Source organism: Typopeltis vanoorti, chromosome 2 (genome assembly GCF_054136105.1).
Source record: "Typopeltis vanoorti isolate ZY-2024b chromosome 2, IOZ_Tvanoo_1.0, whole genome shotgun sequence".
Taxonomy (NCBI): domain Eukaryota; kingdom Metazoa; phylum Arthropoda; class Arachnida; order Uropygi; family Thelyphonidae; genus Typopeltis; species Typopeltis vanoorti.
Window position 1 is genome coordinate 26,190,907 of NC_143550.1, and position 26,967 is coordinate 26,217,873.

A 26,967-nucleotide genomic window follows, 5' to 3' on the forward strand; every position below is an offset into this window, starting at 1 on the left:
GTCACAGATGCCCATTTACTCAGAAGTGATAAATCCCTAATTGTAGAAATGTCATTGAACAGGACGGGATTTTGCTGTTCCACCTTCACTGTGCTGCTTCCTTCCAAAGCAGAATCCAAAAGTGATCTTATATGCTGTAGATAGTATGTATAGTGTCTACACACATATGTAAATTTATGCATTCTAGTAATTAAAGACATTTTGCTGACTCTGGCCAACAGTTTCTATATTAACAAAAACAGATAATATACAATGGTGAGAGATCTCTGTTTTTGTAAGTAAAGTAATTTGTTGGCTAGTGTCACCATGTGTTCTTAATCACTAGATTATCAGTAGAAGAAGAAAAAGAAAATGTAAAAAAAATTCTCATATAAATGCTTTCAGTCTGCTCTGGAAGGCAACCCAACAGTGATTGCTTTACATCAGTGCAATAGTGCCATCTCTGTCTTATCCAGCATTATTTCTGAAATTAGTGCAGAAAAATTCAATACTAAGTGTATTTCAAGGCGATTAATTTGACTTGGAAGTTGGAATAATAAATATAACTACTGTCCGACCACAGATCCGAGACCCTAGTCTGGCAACTTGCCAAGAAGAGTCAATTCATGTTGAATGGGAAAAGGAAATAAGCTGATGTACGAATTGGTCACCAACATGCAAAATCACATGCTTTATACGTAAAATTTTCCAACTGTTATACAACAAAATAGTTACCACTTTAAAAACTACAATACAAGAAAAGTTAATTTTCTGATGTGTAATAATAAACAACTCATCTCACAAGAAAGATTGATTACCCTATTATCGGAATGGATTCTACTTCTTCTGACATGCACAGAAGTGTCGAAAGGTCTCATACCCGTGGGCATGTAGTAGTAGTAGTAGTCAGCAGTGAAAAAGAAATAATGAAGGTCATTGTTTATGTAGTGAGTATTTGTAGTTTGCAGTTATGATTACCATAAGAGTAAATGAAATCATAAATGATGCTTAACTTACAGTGTGTACTTCAATATCTATATCTAAGGAACTCTTGGGAAATTTTTTTATTTTTTCTCTGTATTATTTTGCAGAAAAAAAAAAAGAAGCATTACAGCTTTAAGCTTTATTTTTTGTTGAATTAAAACTTGGTTAATTAGTTTCATTAATGTACAATTTTCAGTTATTTTAAGAACCAACACTACTGGTATTCTTGTTTATAATAGTGACCAGATATACATGTTTAGTGGAAATAAACTATCTATTATGCCACAAGCAATATTCCAAGTTTCATTTTATTGTATACAAACTTTGTAAAATTTTTCCCTCTAATTTTGGGAAAAAGAGAAATCATACCACCTGAGCAGTATAGATAAAGATATCTATATGTGACTGATATAGCTGATAACAGTGGTAGCTGTGTACACCAATTTGTTCACATTTGAAACAAATTAAATGATATAGAATAGTCCATTATCAGTTAATAGTCTTGACTTCAGCGATTAGCCAAAACATTCAGCTAGCAGTATACAAGATAGTATTCAAACCAGGTTTAAGTTAGAGATCTTAGAGTTGGGTTAGAAATAAAACATTTGATGAAAGATTAGAGACCACTGATATGCGAGTTCTGAGAATAATTAGGGGCCCAAAGGGATGGCATCAATGGCAGAATCATATTAAAAATAAAGATAGAAAGGAACTTGCCAATGAAGGAACTTGCCAAGGAACTAGCATTCAAGAATGTGTGAGCAGGGCTAATCTAAGGTGGTGTGATCACTTATACAGAATAGGAGAGGAAAGGATAACAAAACAGGTGTTTGATAGCAGGAAAAAGACCCAGAGGAAGATCAACATCTAGGTGGATTGATTTGGTTAGAATAGAATTTTGTCTTCTTTCTTTAGAAGACAAAAATGTTAGAAATTACAATGCAGAGTGCTGACAAGTAATAAACTAATTTTGAGTGAAATTGTAGAGAGAAGAGTAATATTAATGTAAACTTAATCATGTAATACTGTGATAGTAGTCAGTATATATGCCCCACCTTAAGGGAATTGATGAATTTGACTTCGGTGATTAAAACATATTTTAAAGTGTCTGCGTAGTACAAAGCCATCAGTTATTTCTGGCTTAGAAATAGTCGTACTCTTCATATAAATCAACTTATATTTATTATGATGTAGTGTTTTATTCTTCCAGGAATCATAATTGTTGCCAATATTACTTCTTTTCAGAGGCTTGTCATTAGCAAGAAACTAAGTACTCTGTGCATATTCTATGAATTAAATTAATAGAATATGAAAATATGAAATCTTATTGGTGAAATATGCAATATTGACTAAATTTGTAATATCCAAAATAACTGCCTATGAATTCAAAAAACTTAAATCCAGCATAACAGCACATAACATTAGCAGCAAACATATGGTGCAGTCCAGTATATATATATATGAATAGAATAATTAGCAGTAATTATCTAATTTCTCTCTTGCTATAGTTTGAGACAAGGTCATTTGTTTCTGCTAATCGATATTTCATTTTTTTTTTAATCTGCATTTTTTATACCTTTATAACAAATTCAAATTTTCACCTTTCAGAGTGAATGAAACAAATCTTTCTTTCATTAATAAAGACCTGTAGTACATTGCAGGAAAGGAATGAACATGCGTTTACTTATGGAAATTGTACAAGAGTGTAGTTAGGAAGGATGTTAGGATTAGCTTTTTAGTTTGGAGGGCAGTGAATTGGTAGCATAGGTTGCCAGAGGTGGTTGAGAGTGCTTTATCAGCGAATGCGTTCAAGGGGAGGTATGATAGTTATTGTGGGAAGAATTGGTTTCCTGCAATGAGCCTTTTGACAGATACTGGTATAATAATATGTCTCTTCAAGATTGCAGTTTTTATTTCATATCGGTTTCTACACATGGAGAGATCACCAACCTTATATCACAGTAGTCCATGTGTGGGCAAATGTATTTCTTGAAGAGCTGGAGATCATGTTCATTAGGAAAAATGGTATAGGGTGAGGCTCTTCCAATGAACAAGAATGAAAGACGAGAAGTAAATGAGTTTGGAGCATAACTGTGTATGGTGTTGAACAGGGAAAAGCAAATTAATGGTGGTGGTCAATTGCATGTACAATAATAACTGTAGGAAAGACATAATGTAGAAACAGAGCTTCTCTGAGAAAGCATTTAGAGGGAGTCACTGTGAGAGGGATCATCTATTAAGCAGATTGCCATTTTCTGTATACACTTAGGCATACTACAGAAGGTTTTGGGTATGTAATTCCAAAAACATGAGAACTATTTTAAGGCCATGTCAATTTGTGATTTATAAATCATTAGGAATTGTGCAGGAGAGATGTAGTGTTTTGAATAAAAAAGAATACCAAGTCTTTTGGAGACTAATAGGCTAATCATTTTAATCATTTAATATTTGTATTATAAAAGGTAAAATGTGAAAGTCAGTTAATCAAGTAAAGAAAATTGAGAGATGTAAATTCTCTTTACTTAATTCCTTTCAAATAGTTATTTTAGGAAGTCTAAGGCATGTGGATATTCTACTAATACATGTTTCAGGATTGTGTTGTACATTTCAGAACATTATTTTTAACTTTGTGTTTAATTTCACATTGAAATACAATACCAGATGATCCATTTTCCTTGCAGATTTCAGTGCACATTTCTAAAAACTTGTTAGTCAAGGGCAGTACAATGAGGAAAAATAACAACTGGTATTGTTAAACAGCACTTCGTGCATTGCCATGAAAAAACTAAACAAAACTGATTTCACACTCCTCATTTGTATGAATGAGGACTAACAAAATAATTTCATACTCCTCTGTTTACGAATTTTGAGAATGCTTTCAAGTACTAGATTCTAAATAACTTCAGCATTTCCTGACCATGTTGCACATGGTCAGGAAATGCTGCAGTTTAGCAGCTTAATTGTGAAATTATTGTATCTCCCTATCTGTTTGCAATGAGATCCATATTGATATGAATGTCTTTTCATTGTGAAGAATTTATGTAGACAAAACACACATCTTGAGTATTACATCATCATCATCATCAAATTCCTGCCATGTACCCTCAAGGGGTGTACAGGATATGATAGTACTACATGAAAAAAATTACATCATTACTAACATCATGGGGTAGCTGTGATACTGAAGACAACTCAGGCAAGAAGCCTTCTTGGTTATAACCCCCATTAATGATAGGATACTCTCCATTAGACTTAAGGCTCAGCCTACCAATGTATCAATTGTGGTAGTTTATGCACCCCACACGGATAGGCCTGAAGAAGAGAGTGAAGAATTCTATGAAAACTTTCAAACTGTTTTGGACTGCCTACCAAGGAGAGACATACTGTACATCTTAAGAGACTTAAATGCAAAAGTGGGAAAGAGTATGAGAGTCAGGCCAGAGTGTGGCATGTTTGGTCTGGGTGAACGTAACACTCATGGTGAAAGACTGTTGGAATTTGCCCGTGCTAACAGATTAGTTATTACCAATACCTGCTTCCAGAAACATCCACGATGGACCTATACTTGGACATCCAACATTGATAGGTCAAGGCACCAGATTGATTACATCCTGGCTCTCCAGCAGTGGAAGACAAGCATCTCTGATGTGCATACTTGTCCTGGAGCAGATTGTGGTACAGACCATCAGCTGGTAAGAGCCAAAGTAAGACTAAGACTCCGAAGACTTCCAGGTCAGGCACATTCCACTAGATTGGATGTTAGAGTAATTCCTAGTGGATTCACAGAAGAAACATCAACTTGGCTGGATGATTTTTTGGAGACCAATGAGGAAATCTCACCAGAAATGCTTTGGGAAGGAATCAAGATGATAATACAGGATACAGTGAAGACGTATCTCGGCCCAATAAGAAAACCAAGAGACCCATGGATATCAGATTCAACATGGGAACTAATCAAAAGAAGGCGGTTGGAAAAACAAAGAGACACAGGGACTGAAGAATACAAGAGATTACATAGAGAAATCAGAAGAGCCATCAAGCAGGATAAGGAAAAGTTCTATACTAATGAATGTGAAGAAATAGAGTTCCAGATGAGAAGGCATAATTATAAAAGGATGTTTTATTTAGTTCGTGACTTAAAGCAGAAGTTTAAGCCTAAATTGAATGTCATCAAAGACAGGAATGGATCATTATTAACAGAAGAGTTGGAAATCAAAAACAGATGGAAAGAACTGTGAGGAACTGTACAGCAGAGTGGATAAAGAAAATGTGGAGTCCTCCCACCAAGAAAATTTTGATTTGGAACCTCCTCCACTTAGGCATGAAGTTGAAAGAGCAGTTAAGCAGCTCAACAGCAATAATGCCCCAGGTGCAGATGAAATCCCAGCAGAGTTAATTAAGGCCACAGAAGATGAAGGGATAAGAGTGTTTCATAGATTGATTACAAGGATATGGGAGACAGGATCATGGCCTAGAGACTGGAAGAAGTCAGTTTTTATACCACTACACAAGAAAGGTGATATGAAGGCATGCAAGAATTATAGAACTATTAGTTTGATATCTCATGCAAGCAAAATTTTATTAAAGATCATGCTGAATAGGATTGAGGCCAAAGTTGAGGCAGAGATGCCCGAGGAACAAGCAGGTTTTAGGAAAGGTAGGGGCACCAGAGATCAGATCCTTTGCCTTAGACAGATCATAGAAAAATATAAAGAATTCAGACTCCCTCTGGTAATGTGTTTCTTAGACTACTCTAAAGCTTTTGACTGTGTTGAGCATGTGAAACTGTGGGAAGTAATGGAAAGAATGGGTTTTCCTCAACACACTATCAGGTTGATAGCCAACTTGTATAAGGAGCAAGAAGCCACAGTAAGAACAGGTGTTGGATTAACTGACTGGCTTCAAGTTGGAAAAGGAGTTAGACAAGGATGTTTACTTTCTCCTTACTTGTTTAGTATATATGCAGAGGACATCATTCGTGAAGCATTGGATGAGCTCAGGACAGGAATTACGATAGGAGGTAGATTGATCATTAATCTGAGGTACGTTGATGATACAGTACTCCTTTGCAATGACATGGAAGAACTAGGACTAATTCTTGACAAAGTTAACAAGATCAGTAATAGCAGAGGACTTCAACTCAATTCTAGCAAGACAAAGATCATGGTTCTCAAAGGAAAAATAAAGAGAGAAGCTCTTGAGAAACAAATGTATCTTAATGGAGAAAGAATTGAGGAAGTCAGCAAGTTTGAGTACCTGGGATCCATTATTAATGTGAAGAATTGCTGTTCAGAAGATGTCAGAAAAAGGTTAGGAATGGCTAAAACAACAGTCAGAGACCTGTCTAAAATCTGAAAGGATGGATCTATCTCCATGGGAACAAAGTTGAGAATTTTGGATGCAGTTGTTTTTCCAAGAGCAACTTATGGATGCGAGACTTGGAACCTAAAGAAGTCAGATAAGAAACGGATATCTGCTTTTGAGATGTGGTGTTACAGAAAGCTGTTGAGGATATCATACACTGAAAGGTGTACAAATGAATGGGTGTTAGAAAAGATTAGTAGAACTTTAAGGCTCCTTAAGGATATTGACAGAAGAAAATTAAAATATTTTGGACACATAGAAAGGATGGAAGGAGGACTTCTCAGAACAGTAATAGAAGGTAAAGTTCCTGGAAAAAGAGGCAGGGGGTAGACCATCAATGAGATGGATAGATGGCATGTGTGGAGTGACTGATCTTCAGAGTTGAGGCTGCCAGAAGGGCAAACAACAGGACTACATGGCGAGGCCTAGTGTGGAACATCATCGAGCATTGGAGTGACCATACGGCATCTGTAGATGCCCAGTGAACTCAAAATCAAAAAACTAACTTCCTATCTACAATTTTCTTCCAAATCAGTCTGTTACTTGTCAAGACTCCAACATTATCAGATCTTATATTTCTATTGTCTAAGGCGCATTGTACCGTATCAATCCACCTATATCTTGGCTTCCCTCTGGGTCGTTTTCCTGCCAACCTGGCAGAGGACACTTGTTCTGCCCAATCTTTCCTCGCCCATTCTGTTTAAGTGACCATACCACCTGAGATTAGCTCTGCTAACGCATTCCTGGATGTTGATAATGTCAAGTTCTTTCCCAATATCCTCATTTTTAATATGATATTGCCATTGATGCCATCTGTTCACGCCTATAATCTTTCTCAGGACTCTCATATCTGCGGTCTCTAGTCTTTGGTCAAGTGTTTTACTTCTGATCCAGCTCTCAGATCCATAAGTTAAAACTGGTTTGAACACTGTCTTGTATACAGCTAATTTAGTGTTCCGACTAATTTCTCTCTTATTCCATATGAATTTATTCAATTGACTTCCTACCATACCAGCTTTGCTGATTCTGTTGTCTATTTCTATATTTAATTTACCATCTTCAGTAAAAATCGTGCCTAAATAGCTGAAATGTTTTACTTGTTCCACAGGTTCTCCATTCACAACACAGTTGACATTTTCAATGATTCTACCTATTTTCATTGTCTTTGTCTATTTATTGCTAACCTTCATACCATATCTATTACAACAGTGATTTAATTTAGTCAGGGAATCTTGCAAACTTATAGCGGATTTATTCAGAAGTATAACATCGTCTGCATAAAGCAAAGAGCTGACATTAACATCTCCAATTCTGATATCATGTTCAATACAACTTTCCTTCATAATGTGACCCATATAGATAATGAATAACAGAGAGGATAATGTACATCCTTGTCTCACACCAGATTTAACATTAAACCATCTTCCTGTACTTCCTTCAATTCTAACTGCTGACTTACAACTCAAATAAAGACTAAGTATTGCTTGATATAATGCCCCATTGACACCATATAACTGTAGCGTATTGAATAGCTTCTCTCTTGGCACCTTGTCATATGCCTTTTCCAAATCGACGAAACTTAAATACAGATCTCTGTTATATTTCCATGCTTTCTCGACTATTTGTTGTAAAGTGAAGATCTGATCCCAACAGCCTCTATTTGGCCCGAATCCAGCTCTTCACCAAGCTTTTCTTCCACAATTCTTCTCAACCGTTTCTCAAGTATACTTGCATACATCTTGCCAGGAACACTTAGTAGGGAAATACCTCTGTAATTCTCACATTCAGTTTTATTTCTCTTTTTATATATGGGTACTATGAGAGCTCTACTCCAATCATCGGGAATTTGTCCCTCTGTCCAGGCTTTCTGAACTATGCAGTGCAGCCACTTTAAGACTTTTATACCACCATACTTCAGCATTTCTGGTCGAATATCATCTACTCCTGCTGCCTTTCCACATTTCAAGCCTTTGATGGCTTTTTCTACTTCAAGTATGGATATTATTCCTGACTGCATGCCTGGTCAGTGTTTTTTACCACTGTGCTGTCATCACTGCTTGTTTCATTTAGCAGTTTTTCAAAGTAATTACTCCATACTTCAAAGATATCTTTTTCTCCCGTTTTAATGTCACCTTTATCATCTCTAACTCCTTTTACAGCACTCTTTCCTCCATTCCTAAGCTTCTTCAACAACCTCCAGAATATCTTACTACCTTCTTGATATTTATTTTCTATGTTCTTGCCAAAGTCCTCCCATGACTTTTGTTTAGCTAGTTTTACACATTGTTTAGCATTCTTGCATTTGTCTCTGTATTCTCTAAGAGCACAAGCTGGCTTTTTTGACAGGAACTTTTGATATGCTTTCTTCTTTTCCTTCACTCCCTTTTTAACTTCCTGTGTCCACCAGGGAGTTATGATTTTTTTTATCCTTGCAGACAACCTCACCACATTCCTCTCTGGCAGAATGAATCAATGTTTTCTTCAGAGTTTTTGACACTGAATCTTTAAGGTTTGAAGATCTGTTCTCAAACTCTTTCATTTTTTCTTCAATAATCTTTGTATAATTTAGTCTACAGTTCACATCCGAGAGCTGCTCAACTTTTATTCGCTTTAAAACTTTCTTACATATTATTCTTTTCAATATGAAATTCAATTTTATCCTGCTCAAGACTAAATAGTGATCACTTCCAATTTCAAATCCTCTGTACAGTCTGGTGTCCTGCACCAGGGAGAAAACATCGCTATCAACAATAACATAGTCAATGAGACTTTTCTTATTCCTTGCCTCTTCTCTCCATGTGAATTTGTGCACATTTTTATGTTGGAACATGGTGTTAGTAATAACCAGTCCATGTCCTGAGCAGAAATCCAACAGATATTTGCCATTATTATTAGCTTTGCTGTTTTCTCCAAATTTTCCCAAAATATTTTGTATGTTTCACAATCATTTCCTACTCTGCTATTTAGTATAGTTCCAGTGTAAAACTTTTTTATTTTTATTTAGATTTTTTTATCATCTGTATTATCATTATACTTATATTTATAAAAAAAATATAACATTTTTTAATTTTTTCATATACATTTTTTATTTCTTTTTTTAACCAAAGGTCAGCCTAAGTTAAATGATTGACAGAGAATTTAAATTTATCTCACTTTGTGTAGAGTCATGTAACTTGTGCCTTGTGCATATGTGTTTTCTTGATGATGACCTCGATACAGAGTTTGAAACATTGAGTGTATTTTTGTAAGAGGTAAAGTAATATTCCAACACATGTGTTTTTGTTTATATAAATCTTCACAATGAATGCTGACTACCATGTTACCTTAAAGGAAAAAAATGAATGGCTTTTGCTTAAACACTCAAGGGATCAATCAACCTCTTAATGTTTGGCAGATGTGCACTATGTAACTGAAATGCTTACATGAAGTTGTTTTGATTTTTTTTCTTTTTTTCTCTCCCATGGCAGGAACTACACTTAGCAAACATAAAATTGTACATGATGGTTTAAATTGAGTATTTGTAATCAAAAATAAAAGAACAGTAATTTCTTTGTTTATTTCTGTTAGTTTCCAAATGTATTTTGCTTTACCACATTATTATTATTTTGCCTTTATTTTTTATCATTAGAAAGGTGTTGGTGATACTTTGGATTCATATGCTTATGATGGAAACAGAGTACGGAAGTGGAATGTATCAACTTTTGAATATGGAGAAGTAAGTAATATTTTGATGATATATTAGCAGCATACAAATATATTATATAGTTTCAGATCTAGTGTATGGATTGGAGCTTTTGCAATCACCATCAACCATTAGAACATAATCTTCCCCTGCATCACCAAATATTCAGAACTTTACCAGATATTTTTAAACAACCAGCAACTATGTTCTTAGGAAGGACCTCCCACGATGAGTCTTTTGACTCCATGGAGGCCTGAATAATAATAATAATAACTAGCAGATCAATTTAATGACATTCTTAAGGAATATATTGTAAATTAAAGACAGATAGATATATCCAGTGGTGAGCTATGGAAATTTTAACAAAGGGCTCGCATCGTCGAGCAAAAAAAAGCCGTATTTCACACAAAAACGTTTATTAATACAGCTTGTGTACAAATGCCAATCAAAAAGTATGAGGGGACAATCAACCTGTAAAGGCTATCATTTTTAAACAGATATTAGCGAAAATTAATTTATCTTGTACAAGAAAAACATTAACTGTCAAAATATAATAAGAATAAAATCTTTTGTCATCGCACATATGAAATAGTCCACATTTTTTATAAACAAAATAAATTTCTTTTGTTTGCGATAGAAGTTTTTATGACAATCTGTAAATGATAAATAAATGTTATCTAAACACAATAATATTGAAGTATGTTATATTTCTCTTTTGTTTTTATACTTCAAGTGATAATCAATGGTACCAATCAAGGGGAATTATTTTATAGTCCTATTTATTTATATACAATTACCAAAAGTTGATTCTTATTTGTAAAATGGTAGTAACAGTAACTATAATATTTTATTTAATAAAATCACTTTGTTAGGTTACGGTATGAGTTTTTTGCTTAATATATTTCAAAAAAAATTTTTTTTTCTTTTTTTTTTGAAAAAAATAAAGTAAACAAGACAAACAAGGGACTCGCAAATTTGAGAAAAATTTAACAAAGGGCTCAGGCGAGCCTCTTATAGCTCACCACTGGATATATCTATTCTCATGAAACCATTAACACACAAAAATAAGACTGGTTTCCTCATGTAATACAGAATGTAACCAGATATAACTCTCTCAGAAATGAATTTAAATATTATACCTGGATTTGATCACTTACCACCCAGAATGATTCAGGAAAATTCACAAACAGTTTATCAAATGGCAGTTCATTGAGTAACTGTTCTCTTATTCGCTCGCTTGCTCTCTCTCTCACACACACACACAAAAAAAAAAAAGCAGTTTGTTGAATAAAGAATTTTTTGAACAACGAGGTAATGAATGGCAATTTATCAAAATGCTAATTCATCCAATAAAGCAGTTCATCAAATAACTGTTCATTGAATGACAGTTAATCATTAAAACAATTGATCAAAAAAAAAAAATCACTAATTTTTGATGAATTCCCATCATAATTTATCAGAAGAGTTGCTTTCCTGCTAATTGATGTTTTAAAGTTTTTGGTAACATTACCTACAATGCTGATAAATTAAATAAATGATCATCTAGATTATTAATAACTAATTTGTATTTTAGAACATTATTCTATAAATGTGTATTTAACTACTTAAAGGGTAGATGGTGATTTGTTGTGCGAAACAAAAAAAAAAATTTATTTTTTTTTTTGGTCATGCACTCCATATGAAATTTCATTTTGCCTAATTCTCACATCTTCCACAGGCACTTCCATGGAAATGCCTTTGGAATAAAAAGAATTATGGTGACTGCCACAAACAGTATGATCAAAACCAAGTTTGACATATTTTAATGGAGATCCTTACAAAAAAAAAATAAATAAATAAATAAAAAAATTAATTACATGCAATCTAGCCAATGCAGATTATTAATATTCTAAATTTTTTGACAAAAATTTTTTATAAATCCTCAAAATGATTAAATTTCGATGAGCCTGACTAAAGTTATTGTAATATATATTTTTGACATGTCATGTAGCTCTAAAACTAATCGCATCGAAAATAGGAATGGTTCAACAAATTTTTATAAATATTTCAAATGCTAAATCTGATTGTCTTCCCATAATAACTTGCATATGGCAGACAGAATGAAGGTAAAGGTGTTTATGCATTTTGTGAAAGGTACTTAATAAATAGATCAGATAAATTTCAATGCACTGACTATAAAAAGAAAACACAGTTGAAATCTGGTGCAACATGTATGTGCAAGTGAAATGTACAACATGCTGGCTCAGACATCACTCAGATAAACAAGGTCTGCATACTGAGCTATTGGAGTTGGATTAACAAGTTAGCTACCGAAAGAAGTACAATAAGATTAAAACTAACAAGAGACAGACTGTCAGTAGAAACATGGGATGTCCATACTTTATTGGGCTCCTGGAAAGCCAGACTGACTTTGCAAGGAGATGGAGCGATACTGATGTGACATCCTTCAATTAGTGGAGATGTGCTGGACAGAAGCCAGAGAAGATGAGAAGTGGAAGAATCATCTTGCCTGGCAATAGTATAAAACATGATACAAGAGTTGGATTTTCTCTCAATAAAAGAGGAAAAGAAGCATTATTAGGATACAAATTAATAAATGAAAGAATAATAATGGCAAGATTTGCAGCAAGACCATTTAAAATCATGGTGGTTTAGGTCTATTCACTCACTCACTTCAGAAAGTATTGAAGAAGAAATAGTTATTCTATAGCAACTTGGAAATAATCTTGAATCAGTACCAAAGAATGATATATGCTAATCATTGGAGGAGATATTGGAAATGACAATGAAGGATGGGAAATAATAATGGGCAAATATGAATATGTAGACGGCAGTGAAAGAGGAGAAAGAATGTTTGAATTTGCCTTGAGGCATGACGTGTTATTTGCAACACACAATTCCACCATAAAGACTGCAGGAAGTGGACTTGATGGTCACCTGATGGAAGAACTAAGAGCATGCTTGACATGATATAAGCAAGATGTGAGTCACATCAATTCAGCAGTGTCAAATCAGACATTTCAAGAAACAGATGTGGAATCAGATCATAGCTAAGTAATTGTCAATATCAAGTTGAAACTCAAGCAACAAGTGAAGGCACAGTTTCAGAGTCAGTGAGATATAAGGACACTGAGTGAGGAAATCATAGGGAAAGTGTATAGGAAAGTAAGGAAGAAATGAAATCCATTACAGAAAAGGAACTGGAGGATAGGAACAACAAAGTGGTGTGTGCAATCTAGAGAGCAGTGAAACAAACAGTCCCAAAAGATAGAGTTCAAGAAAAAAAAAAGCATTTAACATTAGAGAGAGAGATCTCTGTGGAAATGGGAGAATAGTATAGAGTGAAATGCAATGAAGTGAAGGCAGTTAGAAGAGGCAAATCAAAGAACAGCTGTGAGGATATCAGTAGATACTGTGGTGAATACAGAAACAAGTGAAGTATATAAGATGATCAGAAATATTAAACTAGAAATATTAAAATATTCAAACTAGAGCAGATGGGGTTGAATATTAGATTAGTGCATTGGATTGGAGACTGGCTATCTGATAGGTATCAACAAGTTGTGTATGGGGGTGCAATATCCAGGAAAAGGAAAGTCACTAGTGGAGTGCCTCAGGGATCTGTTTTAGGGCCATTACTATTTAACTTGTATATTAATGATATTGGCGAAGATTTGGATGGAGATATTCAGTTGTTTGCAGATGATGCAAAGTTGGGACGAACCATAAAGAGTAGTGAAGATGTTGTGGCCTTGCAAGAAGACTTGAATAAATTGAGTGATTGGGCAGGCAAATGGGGATGTGAGTTCAATGTTGCAAAATGTAAGGTTTTAAAATTTGGAAAACAAAGATGGGATACAGAATTTATGCTTGGTGAGAATATATTGTTGGAAGTAGAGGAAATAAGAGATCTGGGAGTGATAGTGGATAAGGATCTAAAATTTAGGGGACACATCGCCAAAATTGTGAAGACAACACAAAGACTTCTGGGAATGATGAGGAGGACACTGACGTGTAGAAGTAGGGAGATTCTTGTTCCATTGTATAAGGCTTTGATTAGGCCACACATGGACTGTTGTGCCCAGATTTGGTCACCTGGTTTTCAGAAGGATGAAGAGATGTTGGAAAGGGTCCAAAGGCGACTGACTAAGGTAGTTTCTGACCTCTGGAATGTCGAGTATGAGGAAAGATTGAAAAGATGTAATTTGCAGAGTCTAGTGGAGAGAAGGAAGAGGGGAGATATGATAGAGACCTACAAGTTGGTAAGGGGTTGTTATAGGATCAATGGTGGAGAAGTTCTACAGAGAATAGTGGGAGATCAGGGGAGAACCAGAGGTCATCCCTGGAAACTGTATGAAGAGGGTGTGAGTAGGGGAGTGAGAGGCAGGTTTTTTTCGTGCAGAGTTGTGAATGATTGGAATGCCTTGCCTGAGAGTGTGGTGTCTGCAAGGAGTTTGAATGTGTTTAAGACCCGGTATGATGAGATGTGTGTGAGATAAAAGGACCTCCTAGATGAGTCTTTGACTCCATGAGGTCTTGTTTAATATAATAATAATAATAATAATAATAATAATATTAATAAAGAATGTAGCCCAAGGTGGTGAAATTTTGATGAACACAAAAGAAATAAGAGAAGGGTGGACATGATACTGCGCTATATAAGACAAAGAGAGGTCCAAAAGAAGTTAATTGATGAATTGAGGAAAATATTACCACCAATCATAGAGGGAAAAACAAATATACTGGAGGGATAAGGTTGTAAAAGCAGTAAAACATCTGAAAAACCATAAAAGTCTTGAGAATGATGAGATTACTAGAGAGGTGATCATATATGAATTAGAGGAGATTACTAGAAATGGTGATCATATATGAATTATACTGGTTGTATAACATGGCATGGGACAAAGACAAATCACCAAAAGATTGGACAAGATCAATCCTAATACCCACTAGGAGAAAAAGAAAAAATGAATTGCAAAAACTACATAATAATTGCTCTGAGTCATGTGGGAAAAATACTTATGATATTAATGGAAAGAATATGGAAACTAATTGAGGAAAATCTAAAAGATGAGCAAGCAGGAATTAGAAGACACAAAAGTATTGTGCACCAGATATTAATGTTAAGATTAATTATGGCAAAGGCTCTATGTGAAAATGTTTATACCTGTTTTGTTGACTTTTAGAAAGCATTCTACAGTATAGATCAGAAAGTGACATGGGCTGCACTTGAATATTACAGAGTGAACAGGAATCTGATATGTCTATTGCAGAACAACAGTGAGCAGAGGCTGTTGTGAGGAACTGTGGAGAAATAAGATGGTTCCAGACAACAAGAGGCACAAGACAAGGAGACTCTGTATCCTTGAGTGTCTTTATCATGCTTTTGAAAAGAAAAATGGATGCCATAAAGCAGTGTTTCCCAACCTGTGATCCACGGACACCCAGGGGTCCGCGAGTAATTCAAAGGGGGGGGTCTGCAGGATAGTTTATTTTCATTAAACTTTATCTTATCATGTTGCTCACACCTGGCCTAATTGATATGTTCATATTCTTCCGAATATCTCCATTTATAACACTATTGCATTGTCATAAATGATACATTTAGTGTTGTAAAATTGTAATTTATTACTTCACTTTATGATATGTAAAATATGAAAAATTTCCATTTTGGATTTTATGGAGGCCACAGTGAATTAACATTCGCTGTAAGGGGGTCCGTGATGTATTAACATTCGCTACAGGGATTCGCGACATCAAAAAGGTTGGGAAACACTGCCATAAAGGATAATATAAAGTTTCAATTCAGGTACAAAAAAAATTTGATTTTCAGATGACATAGTCATTATTATAGAAGATGAAGAGGAACTAGAAAATACAGTGCTGAAGTTAAGTGAAGAAGAGAAGAGATATGAGTTGATAATGAATATCTATAAAACAAAACAATGATATTCAAAGTGAAGATAAAAAAGCAAATAAAGGTTAACAGAAGAGGTTAGAAACTTCACTTACTTAGGAAGCAACATGACAAACGATTTAGACTGTAAAAAATATATAAGATCTTGGATAAAAAAGCAAAAGTAAGCCTACATGCAACAGACAAGATATAAAAATAAATTAGTTAGCCTTCCCATAAAGCTGAGACTGCTGGAAACATGCATATTCACAAGCACTCTCTCTCTCTATGGTTATGAGACATGGGTAATGGTTGTACGAATTGGATAAATGCAAAAAATAACAAATGAAAAACTGTATATCTGAATTAACTGGAAAGAGAATCTAATGCAGAAAATAATTTGAAGGAAACTAAAGCTTTTTGCACACATCTGCAGAATGGATAGCAGTAAAAAAAGCAAAATCTTGATGCTTGGTACAGTGGACAGTACAAACAGAAGAGAACAACAGGAATGGCATCACTAGCAATCGATCCACTAGGTCTCTAACAACACTCCACTGTGTATTTGTGAGACTCAGTCTCACACCAAATTTCAAATATGGAAAATTGTTACTACTATTGCAGTCATAGCTTTCTACTTACTGGTCTGAAATCATCCAATCTTATTATCAGCAAACCCCCCCCCCCTGCCTCTGTGCCCAACTTCATAAAAATACCTTACTTGTTGCACTTGATACCAGTCAGTATATCTGCATCTGATAGCCAAGTCTTACAATCTAAGGCCACAACATATTTAACGAGACAGTACATTCCACCTCATTGTTTCCAATGTTTCTGGCATATGTGCATAGACATACAGTAATAAATTATCTGTGTGCTTTTTTTGAAAACTTTTATACTTTATCATCCAGTGTGACACCACTACCTTAGCTATTGGATGCCTGAAGTGGCTTGAACAAGTTCATGTTTGATCTCTACAGAAGCATTCTCAGATCATATTAAAAAATAAAACAACAGAAACATTAGTCTGCCCACAATACATGAGAACAGTGGGTGGACTAAGGTTTGCAACTGTTCATTGGTTGGAGTTGCATAAAAGAAAAGCATTCAATTTAGCCTTGCTCCCCTGTTCATGGTATTTGTGCTGAATTTATTGAAACAGTAATACATATGACATCCAAATTTAGTAAGTAGCCTTCTTATCACAACTTTAAGCATCATATGAGTATATTGTGTTTCTACATGTGTAGTCCTAACTGCATTCTTGCAGGTTTTATGTAAATTATAAAAATCAGGACCGAATGCTTGCTGATTGTATCTAAATTCAGAGCTATGACCCATCCAACAGAATACTCATCTTCTCATTATCATCACTTGATTTAAGGCTTAACCCTCCTACATATCAAGTGAAATCTCTAACCAATCTTCTGTGAATATCTTTTTCACTGGTAAGAGTTACCACCAAATTTCATGTACCTATGTACCCTGTTATGAAAAGCATTAGGTTTGACACAACAAAACCTTCAGGTATTTATAAATAGTAACAGTAAGGATATTTAATTTTGAGGTTCAAATATTAATATTATTATTATTATTTGACACCTCCAGGGAGTCCAAAGACTCATCGAGGGAGAGTGTACCAACAGCATCGAATGATCGATCCCCTTCCAACCACTAACTGCGCTCAAACTTACTTAACTGAGCTATTAGTAGCAGAGGCTCTACCAATCGATCAACCACTCCTCACTGATTGTATTCTTAAATTTTTTCTGCTACTGTTCTGTCTCTTGTTTCATTTAGCAGGCTTTCAAAGTAATTACTTCAGAAATCTAGAATAGCTGCAGTTTTCATGCATTTGTCATGGCTAATTCCTTTTACTGTATTCTTTCCTCCATTTTCAGGCTTTTTCCAATGACCTTTGTTTAGCTTCTACATTTTAACACATTTTTCTGTGTATTCTCTTAGAACACATTCTGTCTGACTTGCTAGGAATTTCCTGTAACTTCCTGAGTCTGCTATGGAGTTCTGATTTTTTTCTATTTTTGCAGACAGATGAATCAATCATTGTTTTCTTCAGAGTATGCCAGTGAATCTTCAAGTTTTGGTTCTTGTTTTCAGACTCATTTTTTTCTTGAACTTTGGATATTTTTTTGTCTACAACTGACTTCTGAAAGCTGCTTGATATTTATTCTATTTTTTAAAACTTTTTTGCACACTTTTCTTTTCAATATGATATTCTGTTTTATTCTGCTCAAACTAAATGATCACTTTCTATATCTAATTCTTTTGCACTCTTATGTTTTAAACTAGCATGCAGATATCACTTCACTATTAACAATAATTAGTGTGACTTTCTTATTTCTTGTGTTTTCTTTCCATATGAATTTGTATTCATCGTGACATTGGAACATGGCATTTTAATGACTAGTTCATGCTCTGAACAGAAATCCAGCTGACACTTACCATTATTATTAGCTTTTCCCTTTTTCTAGATTTTCCCCAAATTTTTCTCAGTGTCTAGATTATTAGATGCATGTATGCACAAGAATTGTCTAGATTATTAGATGCATGTATGTACAAGAATAAAGAAAAATAATTTTTATTGTTGCAATTATTTTGGCTAGAAACTAATGGGCCATCATCAGCATATTAGCATGATCACATAGTGAAGCTAGAACAAAGCATGTTCATTCTATTTACAGAGTTGAGCCAGATACTAGGGTGCCACCATATGGGTGGTTATGAAATCAAATGAGATTATGATTAAAGATAAAACTAAAATGAAAATTATTTGGAATACACAAATTAAAAAAAAATTAGATAAATAACTGAATGACGCAGTATTATATTTACAAAAAAGAAAAAAAAGAGCAGCTCACTATTGCTTGGAAGAGGCTCTCATAAATCTTAGCAATGGATAGGCAGTCATTCTGATTTTAGTTTGGGTAGAAGTGCCTCAGCTTCTTTTTTTTGTCCTCGCCATCATTCTATTTCACTTAGGGTCAGCTCTCACCTAGTCTGTAATCACCAGGATATTCTGTAATGGGTCATTGATGTCTTTAACTGGGCAGTTCAGAGGTTCTTTTTTTTTTTTATAAGGAACATTCACATTAAATGGGGTCTACCATGTCCCATTGCTTCCATACATGTTTCATGTGATCTACAGGGTATCTCGTTACATGTCCAAACCACGACACATAAAAGTGCCTCAGTATTCTCTTTAAATAGCCTCTGAAACCTAAACTGGTACTGATATAAAAAAAATGAGTATTGGACCAGAGGATATTGTGATTAGTATCCACTCTGTGCTGAGCAAGGCCAGAATTTTCAGTTTATTTTTTGTTGATATATGTATGATAGGTATTTTTGGAGTCATTTTACAAGTGAATGTCATGTTTGTCCAAAAATCAAGTGGCAACATTTACACTAAACCTGGTAAACACCAGAGAGGAGGAGTTTATCTTAAATGGATGGTATCCAGGAGGAGATTTTGTTGACAGGGAAGAATGTAGGGACTAAACTATCTTTTCAGGATCTTTGCAAACACCTCCTGGGCTATGATGCATAGGATAAGGACATGTGACAGATTCAGGATTCTTGGAGTTAGGCTTGTGGGGTGTCCAGGATACATTTCAAGTTCCTTTAGGTGAAGCCATTCTATAGTGTGATGCACTGGATGTGTTGATTTCTTGTTGAAGAGCTTATGAATTGTAGCAGAAAAAATGCTGTTGAGTAAAGATTTGAAGATGCCTATTTTTTGAGATGGATGATGGGCTGAATCTTGCTGTATGTAGCAGCCTGTGAAGGTAGGTTTACAGTGAACAGATAAAATAAATTAAAGATGCCAGGAAATTATATTCTTGGATTAATCCTTTATCTAAGTATAAGCAAACAAAGTTTGCACCTGAAGTAACTTCAGGACTAGGCAATTCGTATATAGAGGCTAATGACTTCACATCCCTTACCTTAGTACCCATGATGCAAAGCACATATCCTTATGGAAATGTATAAGCCTTATGTGAAGGGTCACTACCCAAACCAGTTTCAACCTTTATTGAGGTCTCATTCAGCAGGAGCCAGACCCAGAAGTGATACCAAGGTTGAAGTAATGCAGAAGTCATACGAGGTGGTATCAAAAAGTTTTGAGACTAGCCCTGTTTACAAGAAATTACTTAATTTATCTACGTTTACACACTATCACCTTCAAAATAGTCCCCTTGCATATCAATACAGCGCTCCCAGTGTTCTTGCCACTTCTGGAATGTGTCCTGGAAGTCTTCTTTTCGAAGCATGTCAAGCACACTTTCTGCAATTCGCGCTGTATCTCTGCAATAGTGTCAAAACGGTGACCTTTGAGCTGGATCTTCATCTTTGGGAAGAGGGTGAAGTCTGCAGGAGCCAAATCTGGCGAGTAGGGTGGGTGCGAAAGTGAGATCATGTTGTTTCTGGCAAGAAACTCGCGTTTGAGGAGAGCTCGGTGACAGGGTGCATTGTCGTTGTGGGGCATCCAGTTTTTCTCGTGCCACAGATCTGGTCGCTTTCGCCGAATGTCCTCCCTCAGACGCCTTAAAACCTGGCAGTAGAACTCGCTATTGACGATCTGGTCCCTGAGGACGAATTCTCGATGCACAATGCTGCGAATATTGAAAAAGACGATGAGCATGCACTTGGTCAAGCTGCGGACCTACCTCGCCTTTTCTGGTCATGGAGATGATGGACTCTTCCACTGTGAGGGCTGTTGCTTCGTCTCAGGGTCATACCTGTACGCCCAAGTTTCGTCACCGGTAATGATCCTCGACATGAAGGATGGGTCATCGATGGCATGCTGACAGAGTTCTTGGCAGACTTCGACACGGTGTTCCTTCTGCTCCTGAATCAGCAGCCTGAGGACGAACTTGGCAGCAACACGGCACATGTTCAAATCACACGTGAGGATTGCCTGGACTGTTCCGTATGACACACCAAATAATGGCAGCAATGTTGTGGAGTGTTCTCCGACGATCCTCATGCACAAGTTGCCAAATGGTTTCGATATTTTTGGGGGTTGAGCTAGTTGAAGATCTTCCTGATCTCTCATAGTCTTCCAGTGATGTTCTTCCGCTCTTGAAGCACGCGTGCCACTCAAAACACCTCGAACGACTCATTGCAGCATCGCCGTAAACTTGCTGAATCATGTTAAACATCTCTGTGGCAGATTTGTTTGTTTTCATGCAGAATTTCACGTTTGCTATTTGTTCTAACTTGCTGTCCATGATGAAATCGCAGATGTGGTAACGCAGCTGGTCAGAATAGAATCAGTTGCACAGCTCCCAATGTACACAGGACGATGTCTTTTGGCACACTGACTGTGCATGCAGCCTTGTGCTGCCATCTGTTGGCGTGTTACAAACCTAGTCTTGAAACTTTTTAATACCACCTCGTATTTCCATATACAAGTAGCCAAAATGTGTCCCACCTTATTGCTAAAATACTCTGGATTAGTGATAGATGTTGAAAGTTTTTCCACTTGGTTATATTATAAATTAAAGATGCCAGGAAATTATATTCTTGGTTTAATCCTTTATCCAAGTGTAAGCAAGCAAAGTTTGCACCTGAAGTACTAAGGCAAGTGATAATTTCCTGGCATCTTACCTGACACCTATACATTAATGGCTTGGAGCAAAGCAACATCATAAAATGTTGTCGTGCCTCAGTGAACTCAATTTTACTTTGCTTTTTTGTTTCGTTTCAGGAACTTTAACTTATAGTATAATGAAGTGAAAAAACTTTCAATAACAGTGAACAGATGTTGTAAGTATTCCAGATACAACAGAGAAAAGGAGGATGTCCAGGAAGCTAATTTCCTGTCCTTTTTCTTTTTCCATGATGTGAAGTTGATGTACATTTAGGCTATTGTACTAAATAAGAGAACAGGTAGTCTTTCAGATGCTGTAAGTAGAAAATGACCAGTGTGGGAGACAAGGGGCTTCCAATAATGGTTCCTTTGATCTGTTTGTAGAATTGGTTTCTGTAGATGAAATAGCCTGAGTGCATGACAAAGTCGAGCAGTTAGATTATGTCTGGAGGAAACTCTCCTAATAGTTGGAGCATATCACATAGCAATAGTCTTGTAAATAAAGACTGGATGTCTAAACCGACCATGATGTATTTTCATCAGAAATTCTGATGAATTTTTAATGGAGACTAATGTGTGGCCTATCTGGGAACTTAAAAGATGAGCTAAGAATTTTGCTTAGTGATAGGTGGGATGTCTGTGCAGTCAGCAATTGGTCTGAGTGGGACTCCTTTATAAATTTTTGGTAGGCCATAGAAACATGGAATTCTCTAAAATGGATCTTCAGTTTTTTTTTTATAGTATCTTCATCACATCCGATTATTTTTTTGAGTAAGGAATTAAGTTTGTTGATTTGGTTATTGGTAAGATTCTGAGTAATCTTCTGGTAAGCAGTTTGATATTGTAATAAAAGGGAAATTTTCTTAGTGTCAAGTATTTTAGGGCCTTGATTTCAGATGAAGATAAGTTTGGGGATGGAATTTTGGCTCTGAGTAGTATTGAGGAAACTTCTAATTGGAGTTTATTAGCATAATCACTTGAGTGGGTGGTTTAAAGTTCCTCTTAATGCTATGCAGGAAATCCATATATGGAATTTTATTATGCACTATAGCATAATCATGTCCTTTGATGAGTGTTGCAATTTCTGTGGCAGTGAGGAAGTCCAGATATGTTGATAACTCTTTTGTTTTTTGCTGGATTGACCTTGGTCAGTTTTTGCTTTTGAACAAGTGAGTCAAATTTGTGGTCAAGGATACGTTTGTTTTTATTGTAAGATCATTGAAGAGACTGTTTGGATATATCTTAAACAAAATTGAAAGGTTTTGCATTTAAGATTGAGGATATTGTCTCTTGAAGAGGGGACATGCTGTGAATATTGAGAGTGAGATCATGTTTGAAGCAGCCTGTGAAGGTAGGTAGGAAGTTACATTGAACAGATAAAATAAATTAAAGATGCCAGGAAATTATATTCTTGGTTTAATCCTTTATCCAAGTGTAAGCAAACAAAGTTTGCTTACACTTTCATAAAAGATTAAAATAGACTAGCAGCATTGTTTTTAAAAGGAAATTCTTGCTTGTAGTTTGCCTTGTCGAACTGAAAGTTTGCTGTGTTTACCAGTCTTCTTGGTCATTTCTTCCCCTGAAGGATAATCAAACCACTTTTTAATGGCATTTATGATAGTAAAGATTATTTAGACACTTATTCTCAAGAATAAAGAAAAGTAATTTTTCTTATGGGATTATGATTGCTGATTTACTGATGATGGCCCGTTAGTATCTGGCTGAAATATTTACAATAATAATTATTTTTCTTTATTCTTGTGAATATATGTGTCTAATAATCTTTACTATGTCATAAATGCCATTAAAAACTCATTTCTGTATATCTGGTAGTCATTTAAACTGGATCATGAAACTATACTTAATACCCTTTTGTTTGCAGATGACCAGATAATCATAGCAAGAAGTGAAGGCGAACCTCAAAGATCAATATAATCCTTAAACATAATTGCTAAAAAAATTTGGAATGCAATATCAACAGACAAAACAAAAATTATGGCTTTTAAAGGACCATCTCCAGTCAGAAGTAAAATCATGACTTAAAATAAAATCTTAGAACAAATTAACTGCTTCAATTACCTTGGATGTGCTGTATCATATACAAAAGTGGCTGACATTGATATCAAAATTTCACACTTTGTGAAGCTGGCAGGTTAATGGATATGCTAACCTGCCGGCCTGGTTGGCCAAGTGGTTAGCGTATCCGCTCTCCATCCAAAAGGCTGCAGGTTCAAATCCCACCATGAGCATGGCTATTTGTGATTGTCTGTGGAAGTGGTGGTGGTGGTCGCCTTTGGTATAGTTGCAGTCAGTTGGTGGATTGAGTGGTGGAGACAGAGAGCTGTAGAGTAGGTGCCCTCCCTCGATGAGTCTTTGGACTCCCTGGAGGTGTCAAATAATAATAATATTGGGGATAATCAATAATATTTTCAAATCTTACCAAGTTCAAAAAGCATACAAGAATTAAGAGTTTATAAAGTTTTTGCAAGACTCTACTGTACAGAAGTGAACTATGGACCATAAAAAGCAGACGCATAAAGGAACTGGAGAAATGAAATTCCTATGAAGGATAGCAGGCTATACTTTCTGGGACTGAAAAAGCAGCATAAAGAAATACATAAAGAACTGAAAATAGATAAAGTGTACAAATACTGAAGGAAGTGGATTGAACATATTGTCGACATTCTGACTGACTTGCATACTGCAATCAAGCTTAGGGTCCATGTTCTTTTTCCTGTATTCATTAGCTTGTTTCAAATTACTTAACACTGTTGCCTAATGTCACTACTCTTCCCATAATGCATAGCATTATACATGTCCGTAATATATTAGGAATATGTGCTTTGCATTATGGGATACATAGGCAAGTGATGTGAAGTCATTAGCCTCTCTGTATAAGTTGCCCGGTCGTGAAAATACAGCAGGCGTAAACTTTGTTTGTTTACACTTGGTTAAAGGATTAAACTAAGAATATAATTTCTTGGCATCTTTTATTTATAGTTTAACCAAGTAGAAAAACTTTCAGTTGTTAACACTCTTACTTATTAATGGGGGGGCTTGGACTATAGTGCTTAGTATACTCATAGTACAAATATAAGTTTACTCTGTCACTATAGTAACCAGAGCTGAGGCTTCTGAATTCATGCGCATAATTTAAAATTATAATACAACTCTTAACAAAAACATTGCATTAAGTGAATTTTTAACCAGTGTTAAATAAATTGCAGTATCAATTTGTTAAGCATGTTGATTCAAAATGTGTTTTTAGAAACCATGTAAAGTGAGGGAGGAATTCCTGTATATAGATTTGGTTTCTGTGAATTTGCTGCAGTAAAACATAGTAGTTTTCTTTCCATTTGATTCTCTGCAAAGTGCCCAACACATGGTAAACCAGACCTGACTGATGATGGTTGTGGCATTGGATATATTTGTGTTCATAGTGGATATCTCTCAGTGTGAATATATAATGTGATTGTTAAAATCCATCTTGAACACAAGAAATATATCTGTGGCCATAACTATGGTTAGTTAAGTCTGACTAACCATGCCTTGGGCACCTTACAGAAAATCAAATGGAAAGAAAACTATCATGCTTTAGTGCAGAAATACAAACTTGAGACTTCCTAGAATCAGCAGCAGATTTACTAAACTAACCAACTCAATTAAACGATTGTGTAAATCTTCTCAAGATCTCCTGTCCAAACAGTCAAGGGTAGTTAACCTCATAGAGGATCCCCCTCCTACCCCCCCACATGCTAGAATAGAAGTCAAGTCTTACATCTTCCACTTATTGTGTGTGTTTTTATTGTTACAGTTTCTATATTGTATCCAAGATGATATATCTGTGAAGAGATGAAATATTAGAACTATTAAATCCTTGTTTAATTATTTAATTGTGCTACTTTCATTCCATTAAACCTAAAGATGAGTTTAAACCAATACCTAAGTCTAAATGCTCATAGGATAGATGTTGTAGAAAGAGAATAGAATGGAAGAGCTGCAAATGCTTAGCTCTTCTTTAGTGATAAACAGTGACTGAATTTTTCAGATTTCATGTGACTCAACTATTTTTTAAAAAAAAAAAAAGTTTAAATGTCACATGCGTTGACATTTTATGCTAAGTAGTTTTTTTAGTAGGTAATAAAGGCAGTAGATTTATCTCCAGTGGATTGTTGTTATATTTTATACCTTTTTTTCCCCTCTTATGACTAATATTAGTTCATAAAAAATATCACAAAGGTGAAGGGTGAAATGTGTCCAGGTGAAACGGCTGTGAGAAGGAAACTGAGTTTGAAAGAGGCATTGTAATAGGACGCCATGTTGCAGGCCTGTCTGTCAACAAGTTGCTGACAAACTGGGCCATCCCAGGTCAACAATCAGTGATACCGTATTGTGATGGAAGCATGGGGAGCAAGCTGCAAGTGCTACTCACACACTGGATGACCCACCACACTCACCAAATGTGACCATAGGGTTCTATGAAGGGTAATATGTAAAAACTGCTATTCATTGGCCAACACATTGAATGCAGAGTTACATCAACTGGAACTTGAATCCGCACAAAAAGATTCAGAACTTGAATCTTCATGAAAAGATTCAGAACTGAGGCTCAACATGGGCTTCCATGGTAGGACTGCAATTATGCAAGCCCCACATTATCTGAACCAACATGCAACATCTTCAGTGGTACAAAGAGCATGTACAGTGGGATGTGGAAGCTTGGAAAGCTGTGTTATGGAGCGACGAATCATGCTACACCCTCTACCAAGCAGGTGGATGGGTGTGGCAGATGCCCGGTGATCATCTCTTAACATAATGCATACCCCCCCCCCTCTATGAAATTTGGAGGTAGTGGCATGATGGATGGGTCATGTTTTTTCTCAGACCTCTGTTTGTGGTGCCACAAACATTGAACTCTGAGAAGTATTAGAACATTCTGGACAAAAAATTCTGGAATACTTCCTAGATTGTGATGTTTCTATGGAAATGACCATTGTGCAAAATTTCCATTGATTGTGGACAGTGTGCCCTGTAGGACTGCTGCAGTCATCGCAGCGAAAGGAGATCCTACATCTTATTAAGGTGAGTGCCTTGTTCCTCACACTATGGTGTCTGTTGAACTTCTTTCCAAGCAGTGTACATAGACTTTGTGCAGATGCACTTTCACCTGATGTTACGAAGCAGCATGATAGTAAAAAGTTGTTGCTTGTCATAAACAAGAAATACAGTACTTCAGTATTATTAATTTTTTTTTGGTATCAATAAATGTCCTAATCTAATAAAAAGGCAACTTTAGTTACTGCTAGTATGTGAATAATTTTCTTTAACATTCAGTTCTACTAGAAATTCTTGTTAAAATGAAAGAGATTGCATTTCTAATTTTAGACTAAGAAAGCCATATCAATTATCTTTAAAATTAATGCTTTTAAAATTATCACATAATATCTT

General features: G+C 35.5%; 1 protein-coding gene across 3 annotated transcripts in view; it reads left to right on the forward strand.

Moving 5' to 3' along the window:
- The window catches only part of LOC150108890 (E3 ubiquitin-protein ligase RNF123-like), a 660,886-nt gene that overhangs the window by 138,997 nt on the left and 494,922 nt on the right, over positions 1 to 26,967 (forward strand). For all 3 annotated transcript variants that reach the window (XM_090410696.1, XM_090410708.1, XM_090410702.1), the window contains one exon: positions 9,956 to 10,042. In XM_090410696.1, the coding sequence (XP_090266822.1) occupies positions 9,956 to 10,042 (87 nt within the window). The remainder of the gene's footprint in view (positions 1 to 9,955; positions 10,043 to 26,967) is intronic.